General features: G+C 52.5%; 4 protein-coding genes across 4 annotated transcripts; 1 reads left to right on the plus strand and 3 right to left on the minus strand.

Moving 5' to 3' along the window:
- Positions 1-5,112: 5,112 nt before the first annotated feature.
- On the minus strand, positions 5,113-5,444 carry DACRYDRAFT_109620 (uncharacterized protein; the record flags this gene model as incomplete). Its single annotated transcript, XM_040768912.1, has 3 exons — positions 5,113-5,191; positions 5,246-5,343; positions 5,394-5,444. The coding sequence occupies 3 exons, from the start codon at positions 5,442-5,444 to the stop codon at positions 5,113-5,115; spliced, it is 228 nt and encodes a 75-aa protein (XP_040626415.1).
- Positions 5,445-5,757: 313 nt separating this feature from the next.
- On the minus strand, positions 5,758-6,339 carry DACRYDRAFT_23639 (uncharacterized protein). Its single transcript, XM_040773323.1, has 2 exons — positions 5,966-6,339; positions 5,758-5,782 (listed from the first exon to the last, which is right to left on the minus strand). Exon 1 carries the CDS (start codon positions 6,300-6,302, stop codon positions 6,120-6,122), a length of 183 nt encoding a protein of 60 aa, XP_040626416.1. The 5' UTR covers positions 6,303-6,339; the 3' UTR covers positions 5,758-5,782; positions 5,966-6,119.
- A 301-nt stretch (positions 6,340-6,640) lies between these two features.
- Positions 6,641-8,187, minus strand: DACRYDRAFT_23640 (alpha/beta-hydrolase). Its single transcript, XM_040773324.1, has 7 exons — positions 8,081-8,187; positions 7,893-8,001; positions 7,710-7,840; positions 7,598-7,659; positions 7,440-7,546; positions 7,217-7,392; positions 6,641-7,162 (listed from the first exon to the last, which is right to left on the minus strand). Exons 1-7 carry the CDS (start codon positions 8,123-8,125, stop codon positions 6,785-6,787), a joined length of 1,008 nt encoding a protein of 335 aa, XP_040626417.1. The 5' UTR covers positions 8,126-8,187; the 3' UTR covers positions 6,641-6,784.
- A 2,809-nt stretch (positions 8,188-10,996) lies between these two features.
- DACRYDRAFT_117752 (uncharacterized protein) lies at positions 10,997-14,712 on the plus strand (the record flags this gene model as incomplete). The annotated part of the gene is made up of 1 exon (XM_040770447.1): positions 10,997-14,712. The coding sequence occupies one exon, from the start codon at positions 10,997-10,999 to the stop codon at positions 14,585-14,587; it is 3,591 nt and encodes a 1,196-aa protein (XP_040626418.1). The 3' UTR covers positions 14,588-14,712.
- Between the last annotated feature and the right edge of the window lie 2,231 nt (positions 14,713-16,943).

Raw genomic sequence — 16,943 nt, forward strand, 5'->3', positions numbered from 1 at the left:
CGCGAACTTGTGCGGGTACTTGTCTCCCCTTGATATTAACGCTTCTTGATATCGTTGTTGTTGCATTGATGCCTAGGGTACATACGGGCACCAGTTGTTATCGACCGCACTGCGCCAGCACTTGCTCGTGTTTCCTCGATTGCTTGCTGTCTGGCCGGTATGTTGACAGTTTGCCGCAAGTCTCAGCCAGCATCGTGAGCCTGCGTCGGGGCGTATCCGCTGGTTGTTTGCTGTTTGCTGTTTGCTGCCGTCATTATTGGCAAAGTGAGTTGTTCGGAAAGTTATGCGTGTTTCATTGGATGAGACGGTGGAAAGCTCTGCGTGGAGGCTGAGGGTAAGACTGAGCACATTTCCCTGTCGTGTTGAGGGTGCATATCGACTTCATGCAAGATGCAAGTGAGACTCCTCTCACTGCATCTTCACCTGCGTGGAATTATTATTGCTGCTTTGCTGGATATTCCGGGGAATATTCAGCACCGGTATCGTTGGTCCGCACGGAGATCAAGGTCGCGGCGAGCGAAAACAGAACAAACAAGAGGAGTGGAGGCACATAGAGTCCGGGACTTGGTGTGTCGAGTGCCGGACGCGCGTACATATGAATATCAGATGCCTGGGGAGGGCAGCCGCGGAGGAGTCTGAGAGCATGCATAGCATTCACCATTTGGTACTGCTGCGTACCATTCGCGACATGCATAGGCAAAATGTGGAGGTGACATACGAAAAGCCCCGGCGCTTCCAAACCCCGGACGACAGCGCAACACAAAGACTAGCCGTACCGGGAGATACTCCAGATCCAACGAGAAAATCGAAGATGATGGCGTCTAACCTCCCGAAAGAGAAAGAAATCCCATTCCTCTGTCAATCATGCCGCACTGCAGGATGCGATTACCAACCAATGGGTTGAGAGCAAACAGAAGGCAAAAGACTGATCGAATTAGAGCACAGACGCGAATGCACCAAGTTTCCATTGAGAAGATCGCAAATTGCCGAGTGCAATCGCGGAAGACTCTGCAATACGGTATCCAGTAACATGGCCAGTGGGTCGCTGTCATCAACCTTAGACAAAGTCACCAGTGACAGTTCCACGTCTGTCCATCGGGTAAAGTCAGAACGAGCAGTAAGTGCCGAACAAGAGTTCATCAAAGCTCTAGCATGCTATCCGCCAGCAAAGCTGCAGAAAGCTCGCCGACCTGTTTCTAGTGGTCACAGGATACCCGGTGGTAAGTAAGGGCCGGTGCCGGTGTTGTAGAAATAGCTCCATGACTTGACTGCAGGGAGACAAGATGCACCAGAACCATCAATTCGGTGCACAGGGAAAGCTGACACGTCTTGTCAGCAGACCGCGGCGGAGTCGTTCGATTTAGAGGGTTGAACGAATTCACGGCGCTTGTGCAGAAGTTCATATTTCAACGCCTGTCAGAACACGGTTGGAGGAAGGGACACATGTCCAGCGGCCGTATATTATTGGATTCAGCTGAGTGGACCAAATTGTAACCCGCCAGCATGCTCCTGGTTGTCTATCAGGGCTCTGGATAAGAGGGGAAGTTTTGGTAGGCTCAACATTGGGAAGTCTTCCGCCGCGCGGCTCCGGGCTAGGAAACGCCGGCCTCTTCGCTTGAATCACCTTCTACTTTCCGGTTGGCGACAACGTCACCATTTTGCCAATTGCAAAGCACTGAGAATAGCTGCCAGAATTGATTTGCGCGACTTTCCATAATTAGGTTCCATGGCTGGCGGATGTATTTAGATTTGTTGAGAAAGTTCAGCTGCTGGAATCAGACTATACGCGTTGAACTAGTATACCGTGACAATATACGTCTACTCCCATTCAAAACGTTTACTATGCTTTCCTATTCTACAAGCTCATTTGAACATGGCGCCATCCTTCTGAAGGACCGCAAGATGCGTGAATCATTACCTCCTTTCTAGGGAGATGGATTTCGCAATATTGTTCGTGGTTGTCTGCTGTGCGATGGCACTTCCGGAGCATGCAGGCTGAACAATTTGCGCAGACGAAGTCCACAACCGCAGAAAGCATAATCAGTGAAACCATGGATCGATCTTCGTGAGATGTCTGTGGAAAGGGTCCAGACCCGCCCCTCTGCGCTATTCTCTCTCGCGCTTATTTAATGAGATTCAGATGACCGGCATTTGCAATCCTCGGCATGCAACTGGAGATGCGTTACGAAGATGTCACATCCGATACCGTGGATCCAAGTTTGGTGTTGCACAGGGATTGGCGCAGTGATAACAAGGAGTACTATCTAGTACGGTCGCTTCTACCTCGCTGTGAACCATTCACTGAGAGTGCCGAAAGAAGCTAGGAATATCCGGGAGGAGCACAAAGATACCAGAATGGTTGGTCTGCGGGGCTTTCCCCGTTGCCGGTGTGTTGATACAACCTAAAGCAGATTTGTTGGCCAGGAATTGTCACTGGCTCCCTTGCGCAGTCCACTTGCAGCGCTGCACGATTCGTCTAATATCTCTTCGTATCGCTCAAGCTCCCTACGATTTCCCTGCCGTCTTTGATTGGCGCCAAAGCCCCGGCGACCGTCGTGCCTTTCGCAAATCCGGGTATGATTCGAATGGGCCCACTATCCAGAAGGAGAATAGACGCCAGGTTTCCATGCTATTCCGCACCTCGATTGTCACAAAAGACTACTCGGCCAACTTGCAATGTCCTGTTCGGCGAAGCCACTTATAGGGTTCTGCCCTGATGTTACGGATGGATCAAGTCCCGGTCACAGCTATTGGCAAGTCGGTCTGCTGTCAAGTCTCACAAGTAATATAAGAGAGGCCCTTTGCTACCACGGACCTCCCCCCCACATCCCTACTACAAACATCCCCGATCAGCTTGCTCAGGCGTTTATAGCTATACGAAGATGTCTTCATTCTTGAACCCCTTCGGTACGGCCGCCAAACCGTCGAATATTGGAACGTCTCCCAGCAATGCAACCCTGCTCGGTGGTGGCAACTCGCGACTTTCCCCCAATGACAGCGTGGACCAGCGTGCTCAGGAAAAGAATGAGCAAGCCACAACCGCCCCCGTTCCTCAGCCCACCAGCGTCAGCACTACGCGATACCCCGGTGTTCCAAAACAGCCGGGTACCATCCAGAACCCCGAGCAGCCCACAGGTGTCAATAACCCGCAAACCCTCTCTGGCAACACCAGCGCGAATCAGACATCGACGGACGACAGGGCGGCCCACTCCACGGGCGGGACTGGCGCAAAGGTCACGCCATCATCTGGCGGCAAACCCACAGCCGACGCCTTGCAACAGCCCGCTCATGGAAATGGGATGGACCCCCGAAGCGCCACTCAGCCGAGTGGAAAGCCTAAGCTACCTGTCGCCCCAAAGCGTTCACCATCTATAACCAGCATGCCCCAGAATTCCAGCAGTGCCAATGTTACCCAGCCCCCTAGCGGTGACACGCAGCTCCCCGAGAACACAGGCGTTGATCCCGCCCTACACTCAATCAACTCGAAGGTTCAGCAGCAACGTGGTGTCGACACCAAGACGCCCGCTGGTGAGAATGCGAAGCTCCCGACTAACGGCAACGCCCAACAGCCTGCGCATGAAACTCAATCGAGTGGCGGGGGGGTCACAGCTCGCAGTTCGAGACACCATTGGTTCTGGCAGCTTGAACGAAGCGCGCTTCGCATCGAACGTGACGACAGCTTCCACTACACACGAAGAAACAAGGAAGACGACTGAATCCCAGTCCTCCTCCGAGATAATCGTGCAGTCAACCTCGACGAAGAGTTCCGACCTTAGCAACGAGTCGCGTGATTTGGAGCAAATACGCCAGCAGCTTCAATCTATTGTTTCTTCCGATATCTCCGGAATCATCAGCATGCGGGAGAGTCTGAATGTCGAACTTAATAAAGGACAAGGCATGCAGAAGAAACTGCAAGAGCAGCTCGCTTTAATTCGCAAACTCGAGGAGCAGATTCGCAACAAGCATTCAGCGTCCAACGTCGAGACCCAAATCACGACGCAATTCACCAAGCTAACCAACACTATCACGCAGTTTGAAACGTTCACGAGTCAAGCTTCTGAAAGAGCTGAACAACTGAAGGTCTTCATCGAAGGAAATGCAATCGACCAGGAGGACAGTCGGTCTCTAACTGAACTCAGCGGCCTCAGCAAACTTGCCGGGACTACGACTGAACTTCTTGATCTCCGCGCCGAGCTGACTGCCAAAACTCTTCAACTCCAGGAGAAAGAGACGGAGCTTCAAGTGGTCAAAAAGCAGCTGTTGGAGAGAATGGACCTCGAAAAGGGCTATGAAGCTGTGAAAAAAGCTCTCGCGAGTGACAAACGCCAGTCTTTACTCGTTTTGCTTCAGAATTTGCAGTCCGACGTCACATCGCTGAAGACGGCCAAACAACAATTGGTGGAGATATCTGAGTCGCGTTCGGAGATCATCCAAACAACTACTGTTCAAACGAAGCTTGAGAGTGTTCAACGCTCCCTCGAGAGTGAGCAAGCCAAGAACCGAAGTCTCAACGATCGGCTTTCCAAATTGCTCAAAGTCTTCAGAGGCAGCATATCAGAGATATCAGAGAACGCTGATGCCTTGCAGGGCGAATTACTCTTCGAAGACCACGATAACACGGTACCTGATGGGCATGCTATTCAAGGGCAATGAAAGGGCAGTACGGGGTATGTGCTCAATGTTATATCTTGCGGCATGTAGATACAATTTATGCGAGGCAGCCATCATGCAGAAACCGTTTCAATTGTGCAAGTCAGCCCCGTAGTCGTTCTCTACCTTGTGCCACTCCGAACATCATGGCTTATGGATACTAATTGATGGCAGTCCAATTTACGCTCAACTAACCTCGAGGTATAAGTCCTGGCAAGTCACTCGCCAAAGGTGGATCGGAATGCGCTGCTCGGTAGGCCGCAGTCGGGTTTATAAGAGAGGCGATGTATAGGCGATATCTTCTGCAAACGGGAGTATACCACGATATATCACAGATGGCTTGAATGTGATACATTGATCACATCCAGATTAAGCACCCTCTCCGCCTATGTGCATAATACATATTGCCTACTCCTCATACAACACTGCGTAGATGTACAAAGATCACCCCTGGGGAAGAATCTATTTGTTCAGCTCCTCAGCGCGCTTCTTTAGTTCCTCCTTGCTCAGCGGCTGTTCGAGATTCTGAATCTGCTCTTGGCTAAACATGCCATCAGCATTGCGTACATCCACTGAGCATGCTGGTTGAACGTACGTAGGAATCTCTGGTCCATGAGCATGGAACGCCCCAGCAGGGCCGGAGAACTTGCCCCAGTTCAAACCCTCTCCCGGTTGTTCGGGGTTGTTGTCCTTCTGCCAAAACAATGGGTCACTTAATCAACACGGTGAGAAAGTAGACATACAGCAGGATGGGGGAGAATGTGGAATTCTTTCTTGTCCGACTCGGAAGACATGGTGACAAAAGATGGTAAGTACAGAGGTATTGATTGTCGTAGATGAGTGGTACAGTAGTGTACAATCAAGGGCGCGTAGTGGGAACCACTCACCCTGTCCAGTGGTTTATAACTGAGGCACTCCAGTCCGCGCTGCGCGGATGACGTCACCGGAATAGGCTTGTAAGGGTCTCCCCGATGCACCCGAGACTGCGGCACGGTCATGTACACGTGATCGAAGCACTGCCACTGAACCTTCTTGACTTTTTTCTCTCGCGCTTTCGAAAGCACGTCGTCAGTACTTTGCTGTGTTCTCGAGCATGAGAAGGTTGACCAGCAATCGTTGAACACTAAAGCTGGTGAGTAATCCTCCAACCCTATCTTTCTCCCTATTGAAGGATGAGTAAAACTTCACAAATTCATGGTTTGGATGACTCAGGAGCACACAGCTCGCTGAGGTTGAGATGTAACGATTAATCTTCTCTCTGACACACTTCAAATGTTTCTCATCCTGCATGGAACTGCCGCTAATCAAACTTCAGATGGAGCAGATTGCGCTGGGCTTCGCAGTCATTCGAACTGGCGCAAGACCACGAAACTGCTCCCTCAGACCTTGCGACTGACGTCGAATCAGTGCTTGGTTTGTTTCGCACTCGAAAGTACAACTCGCGGAGTTGGAAAGACAAGGGACGATAGCTACTCGCGGTTGAGCGGATTGTCTGGAGGTATTGGCCACTGTAGCGGCCAACCTGCTCTGAACATTGGGGGAGATGCAAGCACTGGAGGGCAGATCCATGCTAGTACTACCGTTGCCAAGGCAGCGTTTAGTGGTTGATTCAAGGTTAGTATCCCTGTAGTTGAGGTTCTCAGATATGTCATTTCGACTACGGAAAAGCCGTTCAGAAATGCATTGGTTAAGGAAGAGCGACACCACCTCATCCAAACGGTCGCCCTTGGGTATCCAAGTTGCACGTATGTGACATGCACCGTTTGTGGATACACATTACGATCCGATCCGATCCCATCAACTTTTTCACTGTTCCGAACCAGAATGTTTCTCTGGTGTTGGTTTGGGGGCACAGTTGCTCTCAGTGCACGACGGAAAGCGACGTGTCCCCGGCGCAAAAGGGGAACGATTGGGCATTTGTTTGCCACTGCTGTCATGGATGAAATACTCCCATCAATCTTGTTCTTTTACATTGTCTATTGTTGTTTGAAATTCATTACGAGTGGGATATCGCTAGTTTGGAGAGCCGAGTATATGCGTACAAAAAACCATAATATGCAACAACAAACCCACTTGTGGGTAGCGCTCCGCAACCATGTCTATCACTTTCGGCTTAAACCGATCATGAAGCAGCCTATCGCCATCGACTGACAAAGTCCCTCACCGTCTCCCAATACCCCGGCTGAGCACATGTGTCATTATGCGTCCCTCGCTCGCAGTCCCACCATACCCTCCGTTCGCCGTCTACGTCAAGCTTGATTCCCCCGTTATCCGTCTCCTTCACTCCTCCCATGACCACCGCGGGCGCGTTTTGATCCTCCTCCGTTGCACAGGCAAGCTCGTATAGACGCTTCATGTGCGTGGGATGAACTAGTTCATCCCGCTTGCCGGCGAGGAAGAGCATGGGAGTGGTTGAAGGAATGAAGGGGATGCGCGTTTCAGAGTCCCAGATTTGATGACAGAGGAAGGAGAATGGGGAGAGGAGGGGAAGGACGGTAGGAATGAGTTTCGGCTATGCAAGTGCATCAGCGTGACTCGTGACAGGCGGGCGACAGGGGAAACGTACGATGGAGAGGAAGGTGTTCTCAACAATCACCGCGTGTATGAGGGTAGCATAGCGGGATGCCAGATCAAGGGCAACTGCGCCGCCCAGTGATTGCCCATATAAGAATATCTTGGTGTCTTTCAGAACTGGATGCTTGGTGATATACTGCAATGCGGTTTCTGCGTCGATGCGAATACCTGCACAGTTTGAGATCAAGCAGAGACGCTGAGGACAGACGACATACCTTTCTCGGATGGCGTTCCCTCACTTTGTCCGTACCCACGATACGACAGCATAAAGACATTGCAGTGCATCTTGTTGTAGAAGATACTCGCGAGCGGTAATCGGTGTCTGTAATGAGCTCCGTTAGCCTGGATTTACCGGATGGCTCAACGCACGCACCCCATATTGCCTGCATTTGCATGTAGCAAGAATACCGTTGGTCTACGCATTGCCCGCGCTGCCTGTACATACCTTCAGGTAGGATCCAACACCAAGACAGGACACTACGTACCGAATACACTTCTTTCTCGTCATCGTGCCCATATCCGTTCAGCATCAAGTACGCCTTGAGCTTAACGTTGTCGGGTGTGATGAGGTCTATGTCATCATAAGGCATTCCATACTGGGTTGGGACAGCCACGGCTATTCGGTGTTAATACACTCGTTGAGAAAACTTGCAAGGCAACGAACTCACTTGTTCTTGAATCCTGGGGGATCCCACTTGGGTAGATGAGCGCGCTTTGCCCGTAGTATAGCGCGCCCATCGTGCCGCCGACCATGACAAGCGCAGTTCCAAATGATGTCTGAACAGGTTTATCAGTTTTCCTGTTCGATTTCCGTCGCTGTGGGGTATGCATGGAGAACATTGTGGCGAGGACGAACCTTGGCAACCGTCTCCCAAGACGGAATATAGTCATAGAGCACCATGCTGGTCCCTCCTCCGGGTTGCAAGGCCGATAACGCGTCTGGCGAAGGAAGTGTGATCAGACTAGAGAGAAGTCGCTGTCCAGGTAGCGAGTGGATGAGTGCGTGGAGGTGCGGAAGTGTAAGATGCGCTCGCTGTGCACTTGCATGTGATAGTTGGAGCAGACGGCGGTGAACGCGGCCTCTAATCCCGCATTCAAGTCGTAAATCAACTCAGCTATGGTGCGCACACCTTTCTCATCTCTATCAATTCGTTTGTCAAGACGAGTTATACTAGTTCACTGCAAGCCCATTCGGCCCCAATTGTCGCAAAGCGGACTGAATGACAATTGGAGAATGAGCCCGAACTATCAGGGGTTTGTACACATGAGAACTGTTCAGCAATCGAAAGTTCGTCACCCAAACAGATGAGGAGAGTCCGAATTTGCGATTCTCCTTTGTCGTGCCAACGGAGCGAGATATCTAGCTGGGCCCACCCATCGATGGTTCCTTGGTGCCTGCTTCCTGTGGACAGATTGCAATCAAACGCCCTTCCAGCACCCCAGGCATTCCGGACCTAATTGAATAGATATCTCTGTTAGCAAACAGGAGCACGAATCCATGGCCCCGCGTCAGTTCAGTGCACACGGCAGCCTTCCTTGCCTGCATGTTGCCGTGAGGAGGCTCGCGTGTTGGCAAAGAAGAAAGCGAAGAATTTGAGACCGGTGAAGTCCGCTGTATAGTCTTCCCAGTCAGCAATCGTGCCTCGGAGACATCGATGTGCTTCTACGACATCGACAGCAGTATCGAGTAACACATGACTGATGACTGTTGATGCATATTAACACAATGGAAAGGAGAACATGGAGGAAACAGACGGCGTACCGCTCCTTCAATCCGTGGCTGCTTGCGTAGATGTGCTCAATCACTCTTAGTGTAGCGATGTTTACCAAAACATACGTCTACTTCAATAAATGCGATGCAGTTCGTTGTCTAAGAATTCTCATTAGTTCAATTGCGGAGTGAACAAGAAACGGATGCGGGAGAACTAACTTGATATGATCCCCGTTAAACAGAAAGGAGTATTTGTGAGATAGCGGGCGACGAAATGCGATTTGACCAGTGGTGAAAGCACACGAGGGACTCATCAGGACCCACAAACGGTGCGAACGTGATGACGCGCTCCTTCAATTCGCCCACTCCGGAACGCATACATGCCGCTTGTCTTCCTACCACCAACCTATTATGTATTTCTCATTCACCCAGCAACGACACGATTGAAGTTATAATACGTCAAGCGACCTACGATTTGCCTAGACAGCCTTCTCTGAGGATAGATGTCTGAGAAGGGAAGGAGGGGGATTTTACTCCGGGCCCAGTCGCGCACAACCGTCTTTCCCCGCGAGAGTTGACCAATTCGCGAGAACAATCCTAAACAGTGCATTTGTGAGAACTTTCCCAGCGGACGCAAGTTCGCTGATGGACAACCAAGATCGTCTGTTTGCTACTGGCCGAATCCTGTGGGAAAGAACCGTTCGAGCATATCCTCCCGAACTGGTCCTCACACGCGACCTTGGTGCGCTTTCCACGCACAATGCTCTGCGCAGGCCTGAATATTCCGGGGAGAAAAAGGAGCGATGCTAGATCCCCTTGCGTGGGCAAGCTAGCGATATATCGAGGCGCCTGTGCAGTTTGTTGATGGCCTTGATCCGCTTGTGACCCCGCAGCCAGGGATCGAGCCTGTTCTGGGACTGGATTTCGTCCTATGACTTCCTGCGCCGACCATTGACTGTACAACGGCCAACGCTAGAAGCCGGTGTATGGATGTGCCGCTCTGCTGGCGCACCAGAATGCTAGAGCCACAGTTGTGTCTGTTCGGCACCTGGTCCTTGTGCACTCACATGACACACTCCCCTTCAATGCTTGGTCCCAGCGTACGATTTGCGCTCCAGCATGGTGACAGCGAAGAGAGTTTCGTCCGGATCCGGAAATGGTTTGGGGCCCCTGGCCTCGGCATCTTCCTCCGAATACCAGCGCAGCTTCTTCGCCGATTCTACGTGTTGAATAGTAAGCAAGACCATCTCCTCTCTCCAATGCATCATGACCAGCCAATTGCATAGTCAGAGTGACAATAAGCTACGCCTCAAGGTTTCATTTCTGCGTTGACCCTTGTCACGACACAGAAGAGAAGACTGAGTGCGGAGCGTCCGACACAGATTTGATGCCGTAATGTTGGAATCCTGGGGGAGGCTGGATCACACAGTAAGCCATTTTCTCACATGCCGCCGGTGTTTGTAGCCTCCGGTCCTTCATGAACATCATATTTCGTATACCTTTTGTTTCTCTCGGCTCATATTCGTCTCCCAGGCACTGAAGTAATGCTTCCTAGTACCCAATCCAGTCGCAATCCCGTGCACTTCATCTGATCTCGTCGTTTGGCCTCCTTCAACTTCTCTTCAACTTCATTTACGGTCTCTCTTCAACACCTGAACTGGTTGTACTGCCGCTTCGATGCTTCTGTCAGCCTCGTGATATCGATGGACGCCTCGGACGGCACCGCATATCACCTGAATGGTGCAAGAAGGTATCAATTGTTCCAGACGTACATTCGGTCCATCTGTCCCTTTGGAGAACTCCGGCTCTGGAATTGTATTTGGGAAGGCGCCATGGTGATCCGGACTATGGTACTCGATTTCTCCGATGCTTCTATCGCGGCCCTCCTGATGTTCCGGTTTGATCAGGTGCCCGCTGTCGACCCTCGAGGTATTAGAGGACGAGGTTTGCTGTCACATTTACTTCAACCACCACAGAGGTCTCCCCAACTGAAAAGATCTCCTCGATCCTCCACAAGACCCATCGCCTCTCCCCTCCACAAAACGTTGCCACGCAGCAGCCATGGCGCCCGATTCTAACGACTACTCAAACCAGAAACTTGACAAGGACGGTTTATTCCACGTCGACGTGCGCCAGCCTGATGGTGCCACGATGTCATTCACAGTGCCTCTCAACGACGTTCTTGGTATCTCCGATCGGCAGGTCGTAACCGGCCAGACAGGTTTCTTCACTAGCAACCTTATCAACGATCCTCATTTGGATCCTAAGGATCCCTGGAAACTTCGCTACAACGCGCGCTCCGAACCAGGAAAAAACGACTGGCAGAACAATGCGTTCGATCTCCTCCCAATCCTCGACTTCGATAACGACAGCGTGGCGATTCATCAGGAAATCCGACTTCATGGAAAGCCCCTGAGCACATTCACGACGACGACGGCCAACGATCCAGTCACTTCTGACGAGCCCAAGGACGCTAGCGGTACCAAAGCTGAAGAATCCTCCGCGGGAGATCAGGCTGCTACCGCTCATGAGTCTGCCGCTGCCGACGCCCACGCTTCCGCTGAGGCTGTGGCCCAAGAATCTGCCGCTGCAACGGCTCATGAGTCAGCTGATGTGAATGCCCATGCATCTGAGAGTGCAACCGCTCAACAGGCCGCTAGCGCCACCGCTCAGCAATCCGCAAGCTGGGACGCTCATGCCTCAGCTGGTACCACCGCCCAGAACGCTGCCGGTGCAACTGCCCAACAATCAGCAGGATGGAACGCTCATGCTTCTGAGAGTGCGACTGCTCAACAGGGAGCGGGAGCCACTGCTCAGCAGTCCGCAGGATGGGATGCTCATGCGTCTGCCGGCGCGACTGCCCAGAACTCGGCCGGTGCGACTGCCCAACAATCAGCAGGGTGGGACGCCCACGCCTCCGAGGGTGCGACTGCTCAACAAAGCGTCGGCGCCACAGCTCAACAATCTGCTGGCTGGGACGCTCATGCCTCGGCTGGCGCCACCGCCCAGAACTCAGTCGGAGCCACGGCGCAACAGTCCGCAGGATGGGACGCACACGCTTCCGAGGGTGTGACCGCCCAACAAGGAGCCGGCGTAACGGCACAACAGTCCGCTGGCTGGGATGCTCATGCGTCTGCGGGTGCGACCGCCCAGAACGCGGCCGGTGCGACTGCCCAACAATCCGCAGGCTGGGATGCCCACACCTCTGAGGGTGCGACTGCTCAACAAGGAGCCAGCGTAACGGCACAACAGTCCGCAGGCTGGGACGCTCATGCGTCTGCGGGTGCGACGGCCCAGAACTCAGTCGGTGCTACCGCCCAACAGTCCGCAAGCTGGGACGCCCACGCCTCCGAGGGTGCGACAGCCCAACAAGGCGCTGGCGTGACGGCACAACAGTCCGCAGCCTGGGACGCTCATGCTGCAGCTGGCGCGACCGCCCAACAAGGAGCCGGCGTAACGGCACAACAATCCGCAGGCTGGGACGCTCATGCTGCAGCTGGCGCGACCGCCCAACAAGGCGCCGGCGTGACGGCACAACAGTCCGCTGGCTGGGACGCTCGTGCTGCAGCTGGAGCCACCGCCCAGAACTCAGCCGGTGCTATTGCCCAACAGTCCGCAGGTTGGGACGCCCATGCATCCGAGAGTGCGAATGCTCACCAGGCTGCCGGTATCGGTGCCCAAGCTTCCAAATCTGCCTCTACTCAGCAATCAGCCGGATGGCAAGCATCCGCCGATACCAACGTTAAAGAATCTTCCGGTCTCGGCGCCCAAGCGTCCCAGGGTGCTGGTTTTCAAGAGCCAGCCGTGCCTCGCATTGGTCTCGCTGGTGCCAAACCCGATGAGCCAGCTGTACCTCGCATTGGTCTTGCGGGTGCGAAACCCGACGAGCGAGCAATACCTCGCATTGGTCTCGCCGGTGGCGGGTACCGAGCAATCAATGGTCAAGGCGCACTTGAACGGAGAGGCTTCGCATACGATGGCATGATCCCCGGCTTGCCTCGTGATTGGAGAGGCCCAGGATATGGCGGGCAGATCCCCGGCTTGCCGCTCGACGGCAGAGACCCGCGGCTTCCTGGACCCTGGAGTGGCAGAGGTACCACATTCGATGGCATAGCATCCGTTGCAGGACAATCATCTTCAATGAGTAGCTTCATGCAGTCCAGCACCGTGACCAGCACGCAACAGTCGGGAACTGTTTCAGGTGTCACGTCAGAGAGCAGGACAGCGGAGGAGCGATATAACTTTGAGGAGCGGTTGCGTCAGACCGAAGCAAGGCTGGCAGAGCAGAGTCGCACCATGTCTTCTGGCCTGCTGAACATCACCAAGGCATATGGTGACTACGATTATCTCAACACCGAGATCAAGAAGCGCGATACCCAGATGGCCTTGCTTTTGGAGGACCAGGCAGACATATACCGCGAGCTTAGCTTGGCTCGCCAGCGCTTCTCTAGCATGGACGTCGAGCGCAGCAGCGTGACTGTGGAGCAGACGAGGTCGGCTTCTCAATTTTCAGCGATTAGGGGGGAGCTTCATGAGACTACCATGAAGCTACAGAACCTCATGGCCGAGTACAGCAAACAAGAGTTGCTTCTCAAGCAGATCACTGAATCGAGGACGACCGTCGAGCACGAACGCACGACGCTGCAGATCGAGACCGATCGGCTCCGCAAGGAACTTCTCGTCGTTCAGTCTCAGAACAATGAGCTTAGGGCTGCAAGCGGTGCAGTTCGTGCTGAGCTCGAGGAAGCCCGCACTACCATTACGGCCAACAGTGTCATCATCAAACAGTTTGAGTCCTGGAAGGCTCTCTACATGGGACAGGTTCAAACCATGAAGAAGGAGCTTTTCGAAACTACCGAGGTCATGACGCGCCTTGAGGAGACTTACCAGGAGACGCTGAGGGCCTTCAGGAAGATTCAAATCGAGAAGGAAGAGCTCCAGTCGACCCTCATTCTCACTAAGTCTTCTCAGACGGAGGTCGACGCTCGAATTAGCATCCTCGAGCAGGCTCTGCAAGACACGCGTACAGAACTTTGGAGGGTCTCCCAGGCTTACACGGCGAAGATAGATGAATTTGATGGCATATCTACTACCAAGGCAGAGCTCGAGCGCAGGATCTCGGAGTTGACTTTGTCTTTCGCTCACGAGAGGAATGTCACGCGCAGCCTTTCCGAGCGTCTTCTTCAAATCCAGGGTAGCATGTCGACAAGTCTCGATTGGATCTACGACATGCGTCATGAACTCAGCCAAGATGCTAGCTATACGTACATGGACCAGCTTCGCAGCAGAGGTAGTATTGGATTTGGACTTGATGCGCCGTCTCTTCCACGCCTTCCCAGCTACGGCAGCGCCATCAGGGGAGAATTCGATGTCAAACGCGAATTTGAAAGCTCCGAGACGAAGACATCCAGCGTCAGCGGCTTCGCCGGTGCAGCTACCGTCGGTGTTGTCACTGGTTCAATTTTGGGTGCTAGCATGAACGGTATTCGAAATTTGAATGGACCTGCATCTGGGCCAAATGGCAGTATTGGTCCCATTATCACGTCGCCGGTCAACGAAAAGCACCCTCCTGGTGATGATATCAAATTAGCACCTCCGATTTTCAAGCCAGCCCTGCCAGTCGCACCTCGCGCCGAAACTGTTGCTCACTGAATTCATCCTTCCAAATGCGGCCGCTAGTCCAGGCCGTTTTCCTCGCCTTTCATTCCAGTCGTATGTTTCCGGTGCGCCGTGAGTTTATGCCCGTCATATGCTTCACCCCCTTTGTCCCCAAGCCCTTCCATGCTCTGCCATTCTATGACTCCCAGTATTTAGTTTTTCTTGAGAATGGGACGATTTCATGGTCCATTAACTCGAGTGGTGAAACATTCCGCTATCATTCACCTCTTCCATCAGCTCTTCTGAAGGAATGCAAGAGTAATCGGATAAATGACGGATAACGGTTTGCGCATGTGTCGTGGTTGATAAACCTCTCTATACCACCTCAGAACTCGGTTGAGGGGCCAGAGCACTGACACTGTTTTCAGTCTTATTGGGCAGTCAGATGAGTTTATCCCACAGAAGCGGGGTCGGAGAAACGGTCGGAAACGAACCATCGCGCAAGCTGCAGGATCCACCCGATCTCTACCTTCTGGTTGTGATGAATGATCACAACCTCGTCTTAGTACATCCCAGCGAGTCTCGAGGAATACCATCACTTTGACCTTCGGTGCTGAGCTCAAATTGTGTACCGTCTCGCATATATGCAGGGTGAGAAATCTGATTGCTTCGAGTTTGCAGGCATACGGTATATACTAATAAATAAAGGGAAACCCACTAGATTGGCATCGTGTAGGTATTCCCTGTGCATCAGTGTCGAGTCGTCGATTAGGGGAGAATAGTAAAAATGGCGTGGATTGGCCTGCCGCAGGCCAATCTCCGTCCCTATATACATATAGGCTACATAGATAGTCTAATGGAATCAAATTCCGGTGCCTTAAGGCTGCGCAAGGGTCCTGCACACCCACTCTTGGCACACACTCGACACCATCCCCTCTCTAGCTCTTGAGCATCTACCACAATGCTGCTGGAGGACGATCTTGTGCCATCCAGCCCTTTGCTCAACTCATACCTTACTGTCAACTACTGTCAACTATTTTGGGGCCTTCTGCGGAGGATTCTGACTGGTTTTGGGCTGATTCTGGACTTGTTCTTGGGCTGGATGGCTGGGATTTTATGATTTTGAGACGGAATTTTGCTTTCTGGCTCTGCTCTGTGTCTCCTGTTTGCAAGGATGGAATCGGGTTTTGGTGCGTCCTGGTAAGACTGCTGTGTACTGCATTCTGGACCTCCATCTGGAGGACTGGACATGCATATGCAATCAGTGGACCACCTTTTGCATCGGATTTACTAACTTCGCACATCTGTGCAGGCGACTGTTTGGGTTGCTCCGGGGCTTCAGGTTGAGGGAATCGGACCTCCGTCTGGAGGATTGTAATCCAAGACCTGCAGTCTTTGGGTATTGTCTGTGTTATTGGTTTAGAATCGAGTCTGTGGCCTTTGTTTCACTGGAACAGTTTGCGGAATTCCGTGATCTTGACCCATGGGTCATGATCTCCGTCTTGGCATAACTGTTCACTCTGTATTCTGTGATCCGTCCTCTGCAACCATCACTGGTGCAGACTGGGCTTTGTCTTCTGCAACCGTCACTGGTGCAGATCTGGTTTTGTCTTCTGTAACCGTGATTGGTGCAGACCCGGTATTTGGATTGGCAAAGCGACCGATGATTCGTATTGAAGGCAAGGCACGGACAACAGCCTGTGAAGCGGCTTCCTTGTCTTCCTTCGACCACTGGCGTTGTGTTGCCTTTGGCAAGACCCAAGCCCGATGGTTTGTATCATCTTCCCGGAGATGAGCAAGTCGAAGACGGTTTCCATTTACCAAGCCTGGTCGTAAGTGTCCACGTCTATCCTTCAGTTGATAGGTTCCCTTATCCAGTTTTGTAGTGATCACAAATGGTCCGAACCAATGTGCATCACCCTTGTTTGCAGTTTCATTCCAGAGCAGCACCTTTTGACCAACCTCAAAACCCTGCTGTGTACCTTCCGTCCCGATATTGAGTTGGTGATCCCACCGCTCCTTGTCTGCAACTGCCCAGATAGTGCTTCGCTCCGAAGCTTCTTCTCGAGCCTTCTGCATTTGCAAGTGCCGTTCCGAGTGCTCTGCATCCCCTGGGAGTGCAGTATCTGGGGCACGGAGAAGTGGCTGGTCAAACGGCAACCGAGGGTTTCGACCATACAACAACTCAAATGGTGACCACTTGGCTGTAGTTTGCTGTCGGACTCGAGTTGCAAATAGTGCAGCATCAAGGAATTCATTCCATCGAGTCGGATCTCCTGTGGTATTCATCTTCTTGAGATACGACTCAAGGATCTCATTGTATCGCTCCGTTTTCCCATTGGTACGTGGATGATATCCTGAGGTAGTCAACCGTCTGATCTTTGCAATCTTCAGGAAGGCATTCCGATGA

The sequence above is a fragment of the Dacryopinax primogenitus genome (genome assembly GCF_000292625.1).
Source record: "Dacryopinax primogenitus strain DJM-731 SS1 chromosome Unknown DACRYscaffold_15, whole genome shotgun sequence".
Taxonomy (NCBI): Eukaryota; Fungi; Basidiomycota; class Dacrymycetes; order Dacrymycetales; family Dacrymycetaceae; genus Dacryopinax; species Dacryopinax primogenitus.